Source organism: Aythya marila (assembly GCF_965140915.1).
Source record: "Aythya marila genome assembly, chromosome: 17".
In the NCBI taxonomy this organism is placed as follows: Eukaryota; Metazoa; Chordata; class Aves; order Anseriformes; family Anatidae; genus Aythya; species Aythya marila.
Window position 1 is genome coordinate 14,284,858 of NC_139058.1, and position 16,302 is coordinate 14,301,159.

The window sequence follows — 16,302 nt, forward strand, 5'->3', positions numbered from 1 at the left end:
ATGGAGGTCTCACTGTTGCAACAGCCTCAGTTCTCTGCAGTGCCCAGCATCCATAGCTAAGGTTACTACATGTGCCATATTACACAAGAATTTGCAAATTTATATCCCTCAATAAATTCAATTGGAGCAGAAATTTTCCCCTGTTTTCTTTGGACAGCAGAACCTTCTCCATAGAAACTGTGTGGGAGACCAGCTCCTTCACTGTCCCCTTCCCCTGCTCTTTGTATTCAATTCCTCTCCACTCCCCATCTCCAGCTGTTCCCAGCTTCAGCTCCCTTTCAGCATGTCTCTTGCTGGCTCTAACAGTGCAGAAATGTGTTTGTGGCCAGGGCAGAGGACTGGGGCAGCAGGGAGTCTGCGGTGGCAGAGCTCTGGCCCTGCTCTGGGGGCAGCAGTGGTGGCAGGAGAGGCTGAGGAGCAGTGTGTGCAGGCAGGGCAGTAGGCGGATTTTGTCACAGCCTGGCTCTGGAAAGAACAGGGTGACAGAAGTGGACCTGTCAAATGTGTCTGCTGGATATTTCTGCATCACAACGGTTGCTGTGATCTGTTTCTGGTTGGCCAGGCCCCAAGGAGCTGTTTGGCAGATGGGGACAGGGTTCCCTGGCCGTGTCCCTTAATATTCCCTTTACACCACCGAGTGCATGGGGGTTAGCTCTGTCTGGAAGAGGGAAAGGGTTGATGTGCAGCTCAGAACACAGCCTCAGAATGACAGCAGCAAGCGGTAAAAGAAAGAGAATTAAAAAAGATGTATTAGACAAGGCCTGCGATTTGTTTTGGTATTTTTAATGCTTCCCTCCATGAAAGCAAAGCTCTTTCAATCACTTTGACCACCGTCATTCTGGCTCTGCTACACATCGCACCAAATATTTACTCTGCTAAATTGCATTGCTAGAGTTTCATTGGCATTTTGTCTTTGAAGTGATATCCTAGAGCTTTCATTTTGTTGCTGGAAATCCCTACATCATATACCGTCGTCTGCCCCTTACAGAGCTCTAAACTGCTGCAGGCACCAAACCTCTGTGTTAGTCTTCTTAACTGCAGGCCCGAGAATCAAAAGAGCCTTCATGCTGGCACATCAATCTAGCTACTGACCCCATGTGTGAAATTTTGATTGGTTTTAGCTAATTTTGCATGACATGTCCCTACCAGTCTGCCCAGTCTCAGCAATTCAGCAGCATCAGACACAGCGTATTCATGTACTTTAGGCCAGTTCTCCCAGCTCTGCTCTTCTGAAAGGTCTTCCTTTAACAATCAGACATGCCTTTCCCTCCTGCAATGATGTCTGGAAGTGCTGGCAGCCTGCTTAGGGAAAGCAAGGAAGAAATGCTCACCAAGTTCGCTTGCTTTTTGAGCAAACCTTGTTGATTATCAGCTAAAGCAGTCTGCCTAGAGACCAAATCAAGTACGCACACGCAGCTTCATGGAGTTACAGTTTGGAGCATGTGAAGTAATTAGCAATTTTTCTGAAGAACCACAGCCTGACAATTCACAGCTACAATTCATAGCTCTTTGACTTTGATAAACAGACATCATACACAACAGCTTCCTAGGACTATGGTAGCCTACTTAGCACTGCAAAGCACTGAAAACCAAATTAGGACTTGCCAAAAGCAAGGTAACATAATTCCTAAATGCTAGACATTAAAGCATTAAAGGGACTTTGACATTTTAACAAATTAAAAATTCTATTTACTCTGTGGATGGGAAAAAAAAAGTGAACTCCCATAGGAGGATTTGCCCCTCAGCTACATGGTATAAAGGAGATCCAGTACAGCTTGGGCAGCTTACCAGTACTGTTACGAACTGTGCCATTCCTAAATAGTAGCTGGGCAGTTAATAAGAGTACCAAAAATGGAGGCAATATGTCCTGTCATTCCTATTTTGTTCCTGTGTTCATCATGTGTGCTTGCCATGTCTCAACTTCAATAAAACTGTTACCTTTGTTAATTGGTTCGGCAGCTAGACCTTGGATGTGAACTGTGGATTGGATGCTGCATAAGTACAAAAAACAGAGGATCCCTGTTTTGAGGCAATTGCACTTTAGAAATGTGAGACAAAGATAAGGAACAGGGACGTAAAAGACATTTTCCTCTTCCTTGGAACGAAGTGATATATTATATTATATTACTATATATAAATATATATTATATATAATATTATAATATAATATATTATATTTTTTTCCCATTACTTAAATTTGTAGGACTGAATCCTGAAATAATAGCCAGTGTCCACACAGCAGGATTGCCTCACTGTAATAACACACAACTGTGAAGCATGAGAATTTACCAGCCTGAACAGCAGCTTTAGTTCACCGAAGCAGATACGGTAGCACCTGGATTTTCCTTCTAACTAAAATGCATTTCTTTATTTCCTGAGCTTTTTACTGAATGTGGCAGGCTGTGCAATGAGAGACCTCTCACTACTGGCCATCTTAATGATCCCACTTTTCCTTTGTAACACCTAGCTGTTATTTTACTCCTTATTTACTACACACAGCACTGTTATATATTTAGCTTTTCTTTTACTGCTTAAATATAATTTAGCTGTGATAGATTGTATCTATACAGATATTAAAGTTCTTTAGTAAGAACATCAAATATTTAAAAGACTTTAAATTTAAAGACATTAAATATTTAAAAGAATATTTAAAAGTTAACTCTTAGATTAAATATAATTATGATTTTTTCCTGAGTGCCTTTTGTGTGACAATACGAGTGACAGACAGTCTGTGTGTCCCATGTTGCTTTTTTCCCAGACATTGGATGTTTTCTCTTTTTACCTGGGAAGTTGTGCTTGCTGTCCTTTATATTTATATGCAGCTTTGTTTCACTGCTCCTTCTTACTAAATCTTTTCACTCCTTCCGAGAGCAGAACTTCCTCTATCCCCGATGACCATGTTCCAATGCAGTAATGCTCTAAGCTTCAAGAAATATCACATTTTGAAGACCTCAAAATCAAATAGTTTGAAGAGTAAATATCTCAGTTGACTTATGTGTTGTATGTCTGTTGTGGTTTTTTGTTTGTTTGTTTGTTTGTTTTGTGAAATCCTACCATGGAACTGCAGCCTCTAAGCCAAATTCTCTCTGAGATAAGCAAATATTGGTAAGTTGGCTTCAGAGGAGATGCAGCAGCTGGAAAGACTAATAAATAGGCCCTACATCTTTGACTGAATTTCAAAGAGAAATATTTGTTCTTCCTGGACTTTCTGAGCTGCTCTTGCAGTTTTGTTCTAATTCCTCAGTGCATGGGCTCTGTGTGGTGTCTCCTGGACTGACATATCCCAACCGGAGCAATTTTTCAGGAGTAAGAGCTTCTAAAAAAATATGATATTTAGCTTGTAGTATAAGTGGCTTGGCATCTGCAAATCATTGAAAAGGTGGTGAATGATGTTCAAAAAAAAAATAAAAAATAAATCTAAAAAACCTAGTAGAGAGGTGGCTGAATATCATCATTTATTATTAGCAACCTTTGCAGAATCTGGATAACAGACTCATGCTATTTTAATATGTCATTGATTCCTCCAGTATTTAAAAGAACAATTTTTTTTTCAAATTACTACAAATACATGGTACTGTGAAAATGGAAATATAATTAGCCATGAGGTTTATATTGGATTTGGTTCATATTAATTCTGTGCTAATATTGTTTAGTAAAAATATATTAGTTTAACTCATTATTTTAGTTTAGGCTTTCAGCTGAGACGGCAATTTGAAAGCATATTTTTAGTTTACAAGTCTGTTGGGGGTTGTGTTATAAAAAAGGGTATGAGGGTTGAAAATTATTTTCATGTTTGGAATATCTTTTTGTGCATGATTAGTGTGTGGCCACTATGCAGGTGTGGGGGTGTGCATTAGTCTTACAATTCTGTATTTGCTCCATTTTGCATATGTTTTGGCTTGTAAATGGAGAGGTTCACTTCAGAATAAGATGTATCAATATAAGAGATCTTTTTTATGCATCATATATTTTAATGCCAGTAGCCTCCCCTTGCCTTCACAGGAGTCTTTATTTCCATTTATGCACTTCCTAAAAATTGCTTGAGACTTGACCCTCAGATTCTTCCCTGAAATTTAAAATGTCATGTCTCAGAACAGCAGCACCAGGTGGCCCTGATGGTGTCCCAGGAGCTGGTTCTTATACTGCATCTTCTGCAGACTCCATAAAGACAACAAAACGCAGCACCTCACCTATGTGACCAAAATGTTAGATCTGAGTCCCTTCATTGTACCCATGATCTAGGATGACAAAGCAACAAGGGTGGGAGGATTAGTCAATAAGAAGAGGCTAAGTGCATGTAATGTTTGGAAGAAAATTACTCTTGTGTTACTTCCTCTTTATACCAACAATTTTAGGCTTATTATTATATGTAAATGAGGTGGGAGAAGTAATTCAGCTAATCAAACACGGGATTTTGTTTGGCTTTGAAACAACTGCCAACAACCTGAAATTTGTTTGTTTGCTCAAGCTGAAGTTTCATAATATTCCCAGGCAGTGTAAACACAGCCTGGAAATCGCACCCCAGACCCATTCCCAAACCTTCCTCATGTTTGGACTCCTGTTTGAGGAGTGGTGCAGTAAAGTGGAAAGGGAATGGATCTGGCAGGAAACCCACCCCAAAGCAACAAAAAAGACTGATTTTCAGCCACATTAATTCTTTAATCTTTCTTACTCTGTAAGCATTGATTTTGCCCCAATGGAGGCGTGAGACTGTAGCTGGAGGTGACACCCCCTGTTGCATGGCAGTCTAAACTTTTCAAGGAATCACGGCCTGAAGAAAGAAAGAATGAAAAATGTATTCAGACATTGATTCTGTCATCCAATTCTTTCTTACCAATGGTTTTGCTGTCACATTTTGCTATTAAAAAAAAAGATCAATTTTCCCCTCTCTAGCAGCTATGTGGAAGACTGAGTCAGCAGGTAGATATATCCAGAGGAGAATGGACCTGGGTTTCAGTTTATGCTCCTTTTTAACCCTGTGTCCTGATGGTAAGCCAGTCTGATTATGGAACTGTCTTGCCTGTACTGAGTTAAAGCAGAAGCTGTTTAAGTACCAAGATCTTAAATAAAACTTAGTTAATGCCCCCTCCTATGTCCCATTCCCAGTGACTTCAGATTTCACTCTTCACAATGAAAAATGCACACTTTAAAAAAGCAGCTAATTTTGAAGTTCATGTTAATCTTCTCACATTTTTGGATTCAGGTTTCACCATCCTCTCTCGTACTGGCAATGTTGTCAACTCTTTCATTTATATTACAGGCTTCAAAAATTATTTTGTGTTTTTTTCTGGCCCAGTTCCTTTGTTGCAGCTAATTTTTCAATTTTTTTTTTTAGTGCATCCTAAAGGCTTGGAAACTAACAGGCAAATAAAGAAATCAAAGTTCTCTTTCATTTATTTCAAGCTTTCAGACCAAATACTATAATATTTTAGGACTGAACTCAAGCTGTTTGAAAGCTCAGAGCTGACAATAATGTACTACAACCAAGGAAATTTGCTTTGGAGCATTTAAGTTCCTCTGTACCACCATGTATCTAGCCCCACCAGCTGCTTCTAAAACTTGTACTTCAGCTGCCATAATCTTATCATTAAAGGTGGATTTAAGTTTTAAGAACGTATGAACAAACCTTTGTACTTGCAACCAGAAGCTGGGCGATGACTCTGCATTTAAAGTGCAAGCTCAGCTTTACTCCAGCGCCTGGTGCTAATCCAGTATAATCGAATGTTAGGTGGTATGAACTCTCAGCAGCTCCTTCAGAGAGATGCATCCATTTGCTTTATTGTTCAGCTGCTGCTTTCTGACTTTTAAAATCCCTTCTGTGTTATTTTTGTTTCCTACCTTTGCAGTGGTAGTATGAGGAAAAGTAGCTGAATTTGGCCACATCCATCAGGATGTTGAGAATTTATACTTTATTGGTTTAGCTTACTAAATTTAAACAGAAGCATTAACATGGCCTTAGGCTCTCTTGACAGTTATAAACTCTTCCTTGGGGGGATTTCAGTAATGCCTTCTAATCAGCTTAAGGAGTTAATTAAACAGCTGTCACTTAGCTTCTTAATTTGGAGACTTGATGCTAAATAAGATTTGAAATTAGTTATGCATGACTGAAGCATGGATGCTCTGATACAAATAAGATGGCTGCTTGCTGAAGAGGAGGAAAATCTAGGCCTTAAAAAAAATTAAAAAATTAAGACAATATTCAAGGTGGTACCCTGGATTAATGCTCTAATGGCTGATTAATTAAAAAAAAAAAAAAAAAAAAAGGCATTATGAGGAAAATGGAAGATGTTAGTGAGAGCCAAATAGAATGATTTTCAGGCAGCTATTCATTGTGATTTGGTAGCATGCCCTGGACTTCAGGAGATTTTGATGATCACTTTGTTTTCTTCCTTACTGCAGCTTGTAGATGGCAAACCCCAAAGCCAAGATATCTATTGAAAACAGAACCATACTCAATTTTAGAAGCTAGGCATTTAGCCTGGAAAAAATATATTCCACTACTGTAATCAAAAATGTAACTGGAAATCTGCTGTGCTTATGGAAGATGTATTATGGTGCTGTGCTGACTTTTGAATACTTTTTTTTCTTCCCTGTATATTGTGGTAGGACAAGTATTTTTTCTCCTGTAGGGTATGAGCTGAAGATCACTCCAAATTATTTCGAGGAAACATATCTGCAGGTCTTTTCTGAAAACAAGCTGGTGCCTTGCTCAGTGCTGCTTGTAGTGTTGTGAGGCTTGAGAGTGCTAACAGAGATTCGGCATTAAACTGATGTCTCGAATCATGCCAAAATGTTTTGGGAAAAGAATGCTGACAGTTACTACTAAACTTTTTATAATATTTACTATTAAACAAAGTGTTCCTGTTATAAATGTGATGTGGGGCCTCAAAGCCAAGCATGAGTCAGTCATATATTTATTTATTTTAAAAGTCATTATTAATACAAACATTAGGAAATGTTGTGTACAGGGAGAGAACAAAGGGAAGAGAAAAAGAGATTTATAAAGATACTGTTGAAGTCCTTTCTTTCACTCCAGGAATTATATGGCAAAAGATATCTGAAAGGAAATTAAATTGCAGGGAAGCTACCAATTAAAACTGAAAAACTAATAGATGTTCACTTCTGCATTTCTACTGAAATAGGTGCTTACTGCATGCATCTTCCAAATATGCTGGAGGGCTTAATATGCTGTGATATTTAATATGACTCTCTTCAGTAGGCAAAGAATGCTCTCTCCAGAATCTTCTTTAAAAGTATTACCATTTTTGAACATGGTGATAATTTAAGAATAAAGATTACCTCGTCTTCCATTTCTGTTACATAAAGATAAATGTTTTTGTATGATCGTTATGATTCTTTCCTTTATTTATTTTAGGGTTTTGGTGTAAGTGAATTATGCTACATAATGGTCAGAGAAAGATCAGCATTTTTTTTAACAGCTGCTCAGGGAATCAACTTTAAGTACTCTGAATATTTGGCTACAGCTTTGTAAAACCCATAAGTATTCCCATCTTGTAGTGCCCTGACATCATATATCCTATAATCTATGTTAGTTATGGATAAAGAACGTGAAATATTTCTTTAGAAGATTCCTTTATCACTTAAGCAGAAAAAAGTAACACTTTTAAATTAGTAACTATTTAGATTTATAGCTTTTACATGCTGGGACTCTGAACTATAAATCTCTATATAGCTAAATAAGTGTCATGTTTGTTTCCTCAAAATGAAATAATTTTTATATGCTTTCACCATGGGAACATTAAGCCCTTTCTAGCCATTAAACAAATCACTGAAGAAACGTTTTACTCTTCCCCCATTGCATAAATTGGTGTAAATGGTTATTATGCCTCTGTGTCAAAAGAAGAGATGCAAACCAGGTGCCTCCAAGTCTATACACATGGAGGTACTGAGGATCTGCAAACAGAATATACAGCTCAGTTTCTCTGACATAGATTTGCACAGCTTCAGACATTGCCAGCTTGCTTTGTGCCTCTTTTACTTTGGAGAAATATTGGGTGCATTTGTTTTCCTGGGACTGGACAAGCACTTAACTGGTAGAAAATCACCATAGACATTTGCATGCTGTGCGTGGTTCCGAATGTAGATCTGGAACATGGATACAGACAAAAACTATAAAAACTTGAATATGGGATCTTTGATTTTAGATAGAGACAAAACAGGAATTTTCTTCCTTATTTTAGAAGCAGGTACGTGTATACTTATCTCCTGGTATTTAAGTACTTCCTTTAAAGTCCCTGAGGTTATTGCCATGATCGGTGTAAATTCAGATCTGTTGGACTGTAGCCTCAGACAGAAAGCTCTGGGACAGGACCTAAGTTACTGAGCTTTAAATCCACCCGAGACTTTGGACTTGCAGAAATTCCCTGTGTGTTGGATGTTATTTGCACATGCTTTTAAAAGGTGGCTGAGAAGGAACATGGGTAGTGGCAGTGGCATAGCTGATGTTTTAAGTAACTTGTTTTTGAATGTGTTTCCAATAGTCTGTATTCAGAACATCCAAAGCCAGGACTCAAAATTTAGAAACTTGAAAGAGATTCGTGAAGCTTTTGAGAATCATTCTCAGTTAGTAACTCTTACCAAGGGAAATTACATTTGCCTTTGGTAAGCAGACCTCATTAATCACACTGTTTCAAAAGCTTGGTTATTAAACCTTCCTTTGCTTTATAAAATAATTACAAGGGTCATATTGTAATGTAATGACTGGAGGAAGAAGGGCATTCCTGCTTGGGGGAGCGGGTATTTTCAACTTGGCACTAGGTACAAGTATCTAGGCATGGGATATGGCCTCAAATAGTCCCAATGAAATGAGATTCATGTAAGTGTTTGTGAGATCAGGACCAGATACTTGGATTCTGTAATTATTGTATAGCTTAATAGCACTTGTTCTGTCAAGCTGCCCCTATTTGCAGCTCAGTCAAGCCTATAGGAGAGTGGCAAAAGTATCTAAATAACCTGTATGTAGTTAACTTTGCTGCAAATCCCATATTTGAAATAAATAAAAGAACCTGGAAACTTAATTGCTAGTCTTCCTGAGGTCCCAGTTGCTTGAATAATATATTTTCTTCTGAGAACAAATGCACACTCAAGACAGATGGGCCTTACAGTACAGGCAGATATTCTCACCTTTCTATGAATTATAATTTCAAAATATCTGAAGAGCTTTTGTGCTGAGGGAGGGAGAGGATTTTCTTCTTAAGTTCTCTTTTTGTGAAATCCTATTTCACCCTCCCCTAAAGATCATGATAAGAATGGGAAAACTTTAGCAAAGCAGCTATCAAAAGACCAGGATTTTTTTATTTTATTTTTTTTTCATTCTCTAAATATTGCTTTGAGTCTGAATAAAGCATCTCTGTTTCTTTAAGTAATGGGAAACTGTCCTTTTGATCCATGTGCTTTGGATGAGAGAAGCCTTAGCTTCTCTTCTTCAGCCCAAGAGGCAGTAGGGGGAGTCATCATCTCCTGGTAACTTGGTTTTGATCTTTTACTTCGCCGTCTTCCACAAGTGAAATCAGGTCAGTCTCAGCGCACGTAGCGGGAGCTATTTAGATAACAAGCAATTAGCACTTGGGAGGCTTTGGAAGCCTTTATTTCACAAGAGACAGCAGAAATCAAGAGCTTCTTGTTCTGTGGGTTAGCCAGTGATTTGAAGGCATGGTTCTGAAAAGCTTAGAGGCCTTTCCAGGAACGAGCAACATTCTGCAATAAGATGAAGAATTCAGGGACTAATTTGGGCACCCTGTGTGTCATAGTGCAAGTCAGTGATATCTGCTGTGCATGACTGATGTGACACCTAAGTAACTGAGAGTGCTGTTTAGCCTTGTGTTCTTCACATGATCAGAAATCAATGAATTTAAATTAGAAATGATAAATCAATTGGAAGGAATGCATTTTGTAATAATCCTCACAAAAAATGTTGTACCAGTAACACGCATCACTGCAGAGTTTGTTTAGTTCAGAGCCTAGACCTTCTCAGCGTCCTTCCTTTCTGAGAGATGATGGTTCTGCATGAGCCTCATTGACAGATAAAGAAACAGTTGCAAACAAGTGCTAGCCCATCATTAGCAAACACGAGCCAGGATAAGACCTAGATAACCTGATTGGGATCTGATTCCCTACAGTCCTGTGGTGCATTAATGTGGGAACAGAATGTCAGCATTCTTAAAATAATTCCTTAAGTAGCAGAGGAGGAGAACCCAGATCTTATCTGTCATGAGAGACATTGCCACTAACCACTTTACAAACTGTGAACCGGGAGACTTAAGGTGAATCTGCCAACAGTGCATCCCCGCGACCAGACTAAAGCCTGCATTTAAGACGAGAGTGGCTTCTGTGCATGGCCATCCTGAGCATCCAATGAAATGGAAACATTCTGTGAGTAGAACAGCCAGACTTAAGTCAGGTTATTTTTATGTGATCAGCATGGTCATTAGTGAGCCCAGGATGGAGACTTTAGCATAGCTAGATGCAAGAGACATCTTGTTAATGCCATGCAGCATCACTCCTTGGGTGTTAGGATGTTCGGACGCTTGATGAGCAGTCATGAAAGAGCAATTAGAGTATGACATATGTGTTACCAGCCCTCAATCAGAACTGGAAGCTTGTTTCCAGGATTAAAGGGAGGAACTTTGTCCCTTCTGCCTACTGTGCTTGGAATAACTCTTAAAATAGACATTAGAAATTAATGTAAATCTGAATCTAGGTGGTAGTAATGAAGTAATAGTGAAATATACTAACCAAAAGGGCTTTTTTTGGTCTCTTAGGAAGCAGAGATCTTGAATACAGCTATTCTCACTGGGAAAACGGTGGCTGTCCCTGTCAAAGTGATCTCTCTGGAAGATGATGGGACTGTGACTGATCTTCTGGAATCTGTGGAGTGCAGATCATCAGATGAAGATGTCATTAAGGTAGGCCCATACTGCTTCATTGCACAAAGGGAGAGGCCCTACAAAACAGTGATGTTCTCTAATGTGACAAGTTCTTTCTCCGTTCTAACTGTTCTGCTGCTGAGAAACAAAGGTTTATTATCTGTGTACGGCAGAGCAATAAAACAAACAGAAAATCACATTCTATCTTGCATGTCAAATACTTGGAACTGTTTGTCACTTCCCACCTTTGAAGTATTTTCAGAGCTCACTCTACCTCTGCCTTTTACTTCTCAGCTATATGGGCTCTGTGGGTGTCAGAAAGGTTGGCAGATCTTCTAAAGTAGGAAAGAATTCCTCTGAAATTAGTTTGCTGCATTGGAACAGGAATTGTGTGACTCAAAGTACAGGTCTCTTAGTACTGACCCAGTAGTGTATTGCAAACAACATTAGGTTTAAATTTGGAATTTTCTTTGGTCACAACTTCTAACTAGGGGGTATCACAAAAATATGTTGCCCACCAGTTGTGGACTGGGAATTACTTGGTAAGAAACTTGACCAGTCCACTTACTCTGAACAACAGCTAAACTTCTTTCAAGACACATGACAGACGATAATGTAAGGCTACTTCTAGCTTTTATTCACAGTTTGTACTTCCCTACCAAGTGGTGAGGAGAGAGCAAGCAGGAAGCTTTCTAAGCCACCATTTTACTACTGAAATCTCAGGGTCAGGTTGCTCAAGACATTTGCTGCTTCATAAAGACTTTCAGCTTGTACCAGTAAAAACTAAAAGCTTTTAAGAAGCTCTGCATATTTCTACTCAGTTTGGTTAATGGTTCGCACACATTAATGGTAGAGGAAGACATGATAAGCCATGGAGATACAGTGGAAAGTATTCCAGCATGGTGACAGAAACATTGGCTCATCTGCACCAGCTTTTATGTTTTCGCAGACATTCATGACTGTCACATGAGAAGACAAAATGAGAGACACAGTTACAAATAAAAGTTAAAATAGAAATTTTTTAATATAACCAGTCTGTCAGAAAATGATTTGAAATACTATGGGCAACCCCTTCAGCTGCTGGAAATCACTGTTATCCCATTAACTTTTGTGAACTGCACCATATTGAGGACTTGGCCTTTCTGAAATTTGCCTTTGCCTAAAGCTGACTGGAATGCTAAGCTTTCTCCTTCTTACATTAGTTCATTTTAATTTAGATTTGAATGGCTAAGGGTATTGTTAATTCCAAAGCAAGGCTCTCTGGACCCCATTAGCCAAAAAAGACTCTTCCTGTGGAGCTTATTTTGCCTGTAAAGGGAAAGAAGAATGTAGGTGCTTGTTTGTTACTGTCATATGGGAGAACTGACAAAAGTTTGAGAAGTAATATTATGTCAGAGAGGAAATGACAATCTGGAGCAGGGTAATTGAAGAATAGAGCTGGGTATGGGTTTAAATGACCTTTCTTATACTATCTCTAAACATATTTAACTTTTTACCATGTCAACATTCATTGGGCTTGTTTTAAGCAATGTCTTTATGATAATTTTTTATACACAAGATGAGTCCATGCAATTGAGAAGTCCATTTTTTTATGTGTGTGTTTCCACTTTAGAATCTTCTCAGGTCTTCTGGTCTAAATAGCCACCTGTACCGATATTTTCTGACTAAATGTGTCTTTCTGGCTATCTTAATCTAAATGTCCTTCTTGCTTCCATGAAGCACTTTAGAATCTGGTAAACCTGCCAAATAATGCAAACTGATGAACTGAATCTAGATTTAAAAACAGGAAGAAATCATTTGGTTTTCTTGCCTTGTGTTGTGGAAGCTAATGAACTAAGTCTTCACTCACATTAATTAATTAACTTTTCATTTTATTCAGAGAGTTGGAAAAAATAATTTGAAAGCAAGTATATGATTTGGAAGATATTTGAAGCAACAATTTTGTTTTCCAAATTTCTAGTTTATCAAAATGTTTTGGCATACTCATTGGGTATTTGTGAAATGGTTTTGGCTGATGTAAATCTGCAACAGTTTGTAGCATATATGTTTGGCTCTTACCCTGGCAAAAAGCTTAATGTGGTAGCACTTCTTATGTATATGTCTATCATAAATTGTAAATATGTGAATATACCAATAAAGGTTTCTGTGCTTCCTGTTATTCATATATACCATTGCACAATGATGCTAACGATAGGAAAAAATAAAAAATAGGAAATCTAGTCAGGGATCAAGGTGTTCTGGGCTTCAGCAAACATACCACTAGAGTTCACTCCTCTGCAGTAGAAAGTCAGATTTCAGCAGCCATAAAATGAGTCACCAGTTTAAAGTGAGTTTTTAATTGAAAACGTCTCTCTGAGTTTTTAGTTTACCTGCTCTGTTTCAGACCAAGTCTTATTCACAGACATCTTATGTAATGAAGACAAAGTTATATTATTAGTGGCCAGCCTTCAGCATGCAACAGTAATTAGAGTTTCTGTTCTCTGGGCATCAGAGTGGTGAATATAAAATGGAAGAAAATGTCTGCTTTAAATGCCCATTGAAATATAAAGTTTAAGATTACATTTCTAATATCTTCACTATTGTTGGTTGTTGTTTTTTTTCCTACAGACCTGTTGTGTAATATCTTTTATTCCTATTTTTTGTGTGTTGATTAATGATGAATTTAAACTCATTTTCCCTGCTCAGTGTTGGTATCCTCATTTGACTTCTGGTTCCAGCAGCTGCATTTATTACTCACTTTTTTCACTGTGGACTTCAAAGTACTCTAGAGATCGAGACCAAATTCTGCACTGACTTTTTGTCTGCCAAACTGCATCTACTTGAACTTGGTTAAATAAGTCAGGACAGAATTTAGTCCATTAAAAAAATATCATTAATGGCAAATGATGTCTGAAATTATTTAGTCCACAGTGACAGAGTAACCATGCCAAAAAGTGGAGGCAAGGTATAGATTCTGTTTCACAAATGAGGAATATGAAACACAGAAAAATTTCAAAGTGCTATAATGAAGTTTTGACCATTGAAGTAGATGGCAAAACTTGTTCTGATCTCATGGGAAAGAGATTAATGATCAGATTATTTTTGGTGAGTTGTTCCTGTGGATCAAAATTTCAACATAATTTAAATCAAGACTAAGGAGAGGAAATAGAAAAAATCAGCATGTTCTAATCTTTCATTTCGAAAGCATTTCCATTTTAAAATGTCCGTTTTTTTAGCGTTACCAAAGTATAGATGTCTCAAAAGCATCACTTTCCCATGCTCTGTGTTTTCATTTTTTTCATTTGATGAGTTAATTGAAAATCTGCATTTCAGTTGCCTTGAAATGAAAACTCTTTGAAATTCATTTTGTTTGATCAATTAACAGAAAATTCCAATATATTCTCAGCTCTGTCCAGAAGTTACTTGGCAGAAGTCACGTAGTGAATGGTGCCAGCACTGGGAACAGGATACAGTTTCTCTGGCCCTTTCTTATGCTATGCTGTGTATTTTGTGGAGGATTGCATTCAAAATCTGAATGTTATCCAAAACTGTGTGCTTTTCTTACAAAATTCCTTAGCTTTTTACCTTCTAGATCATCTTGTATTTTACATAGATCTCAGATAAGGATGTGAACGGGAGGTGAGATGTGTTAACTTAATCTGTATTACAGGCAGAATCCTGGGTGCAGAAGGAGTGAAAGGAGATTCCTTACTACTGATACCCTTTGCCCAACCTGGGGCTTACCACAATGCCACAAGGCTGTGTACCAAGTGCAGAGGCTGTGCAAGAACCTGTGGCATGGCCTCTCTCTCTGAATTCCCATTTTCCAAAGCAGCAGCTCCACAACCGGTTCTGGCCATGGGACAATTGCCTAGAGTTTGTGCCTGTCCTCTGCAGAATCCGATCTGCCTGGCCCTGTGAAAGTAGGGAAGCTGTGATGTTTCCTTCCCCGTTTATCAGCTGGCTGCAGAGATGCAAAGCCAGACTGTTCTAGCCACAACTCCATGGTAGGAAGTTACACTGAGTGATGCTTTAATAGCTGCTTTGTTCTGTTTGCTTTGGACTGTATTTGAGGGGGTAACAATACACTCAGCTGTTTGTAAAATATTATTGCAGACAAACGAATCTTCCAGTAACACTTAGTCTGGTTTTATCAGCAACAAAATAACTTTTCTCTAACCAAGTGATAGACTTTACAAAAGCTGAAGTATCAGAGCATCTAAAATAGCCTGAAGCAAACAGTGTTTTAAAACATTAAACTTTTAGCAGCTGTTTCTCTTCTTCCTTACTCTGGTGCACTTCAGGGGAAAGTTGAATTCTTTTAAAGTTGGTGGAATGACAGAGTATAAAATCAAGGGGAGAAGATAATCGGGTCCAGGATTTTATCTGGTCCTTAGGTTAGTGTTGGCAGTTCTAGTGCTGCTGCTTTTAGCAGTCGTATCACTAGTGGCAGTCCATTTGATACTATTTTTGCAATGCATTCTTGGATGCATGTGATTACATAAGTTTTCAGTTGCAGCTTTCAAATGGAAAAGATAACCATCACAGCTGCAGACCAAGGCATGAGCCCCAGAAATGGAGGTACTGCAAAGACACGCAAAAATTTAAAAACAAGGGTGTGAAGAGTCCCAGTTTCCCTGTTATCTCACAAGTTTAAGCCATGTTATGAGTGATTTGAGATGCATGTTATGGCTTGATTGAGTCTAACAGCGCACGCAGTCAAATGGAGGAAGCCAAGTATTCACCCTGGCCTGGTGCTTGCTCCTAGGGGGAGGAGAGGGACAGGAGGAGGAAAATGTAACCTGCAGTGGGGGCAAAGCAGGTGAGAGTAGTAAAGAAGAGCAAGCCCCTGTTTCAGAAGCTGTGATCTATTAAACTGGTTAACCACAGTGTGTAATATTCAGGAGAGGTTATCATATGGGTTTTGATCACTGAGGGTTCAGAGCACCCAAGTGGAAGTGAAAAGCAGATGTAGTCAACATAGTTTCTAGAATTATATCAAAGAAAATACTCTCCCATTAGCAAATGGGATTTTTTTAGATTGAACACTTGCATAGAATATGCTTATGAAGGGATGAATTTTGTAATGGGAAAATAAATCTCTGCCTTGAGGGTTGGTTGAAGATCAAGTTCAATCTGCCATGGTTTTCCACAACATAATGCGGTTTCTCTCACCAGCTGAAGTGCCTTATTCCATTCCAAACAACTTTGATCTACCTTGAAACAAACATTTGATTTAAGTCTGCAAATGGATGCTTTTATTTTCTGCAATGTCTAAACATTTCATTTTGATAGGAAATGATGAAATCATGTCCTGTCATTTCAGCTCAATTTCAGTATTCCTGACATCAGAATCTTTCTGAACTTTTCAATTTAGGATGAAGCAACTATGAGAAAGAAAATACTTTTTCTGATCTGCTTTGGTAATCAGGATATA

The 16,302-nt window shown here is 38.3% G+C and overlaps 1 protein-coding gene across 1 annotated transcript in view; it reads left to right on the forward strand.

Annotated features, from left to right (window-relative positions):
* TMEM132D (transmembrane protein 132D) overlaps positions 1-16,302 on the forward strand; it is a 259,005-nt gene that overhangs the window by 203,837 nt on the left and 38,866 nt on the right. Inside the window, exon 5 of the mRNA XM_082774504.1 lies at positions 10,782-10,925. Coding sequence (XP_082630630.1) covers positions 10,782-10,925 — 144 coding nt within the window. The remainder of the gene's footprint in view (positions 1-10,781; positions 10,926-16,302) is intronic.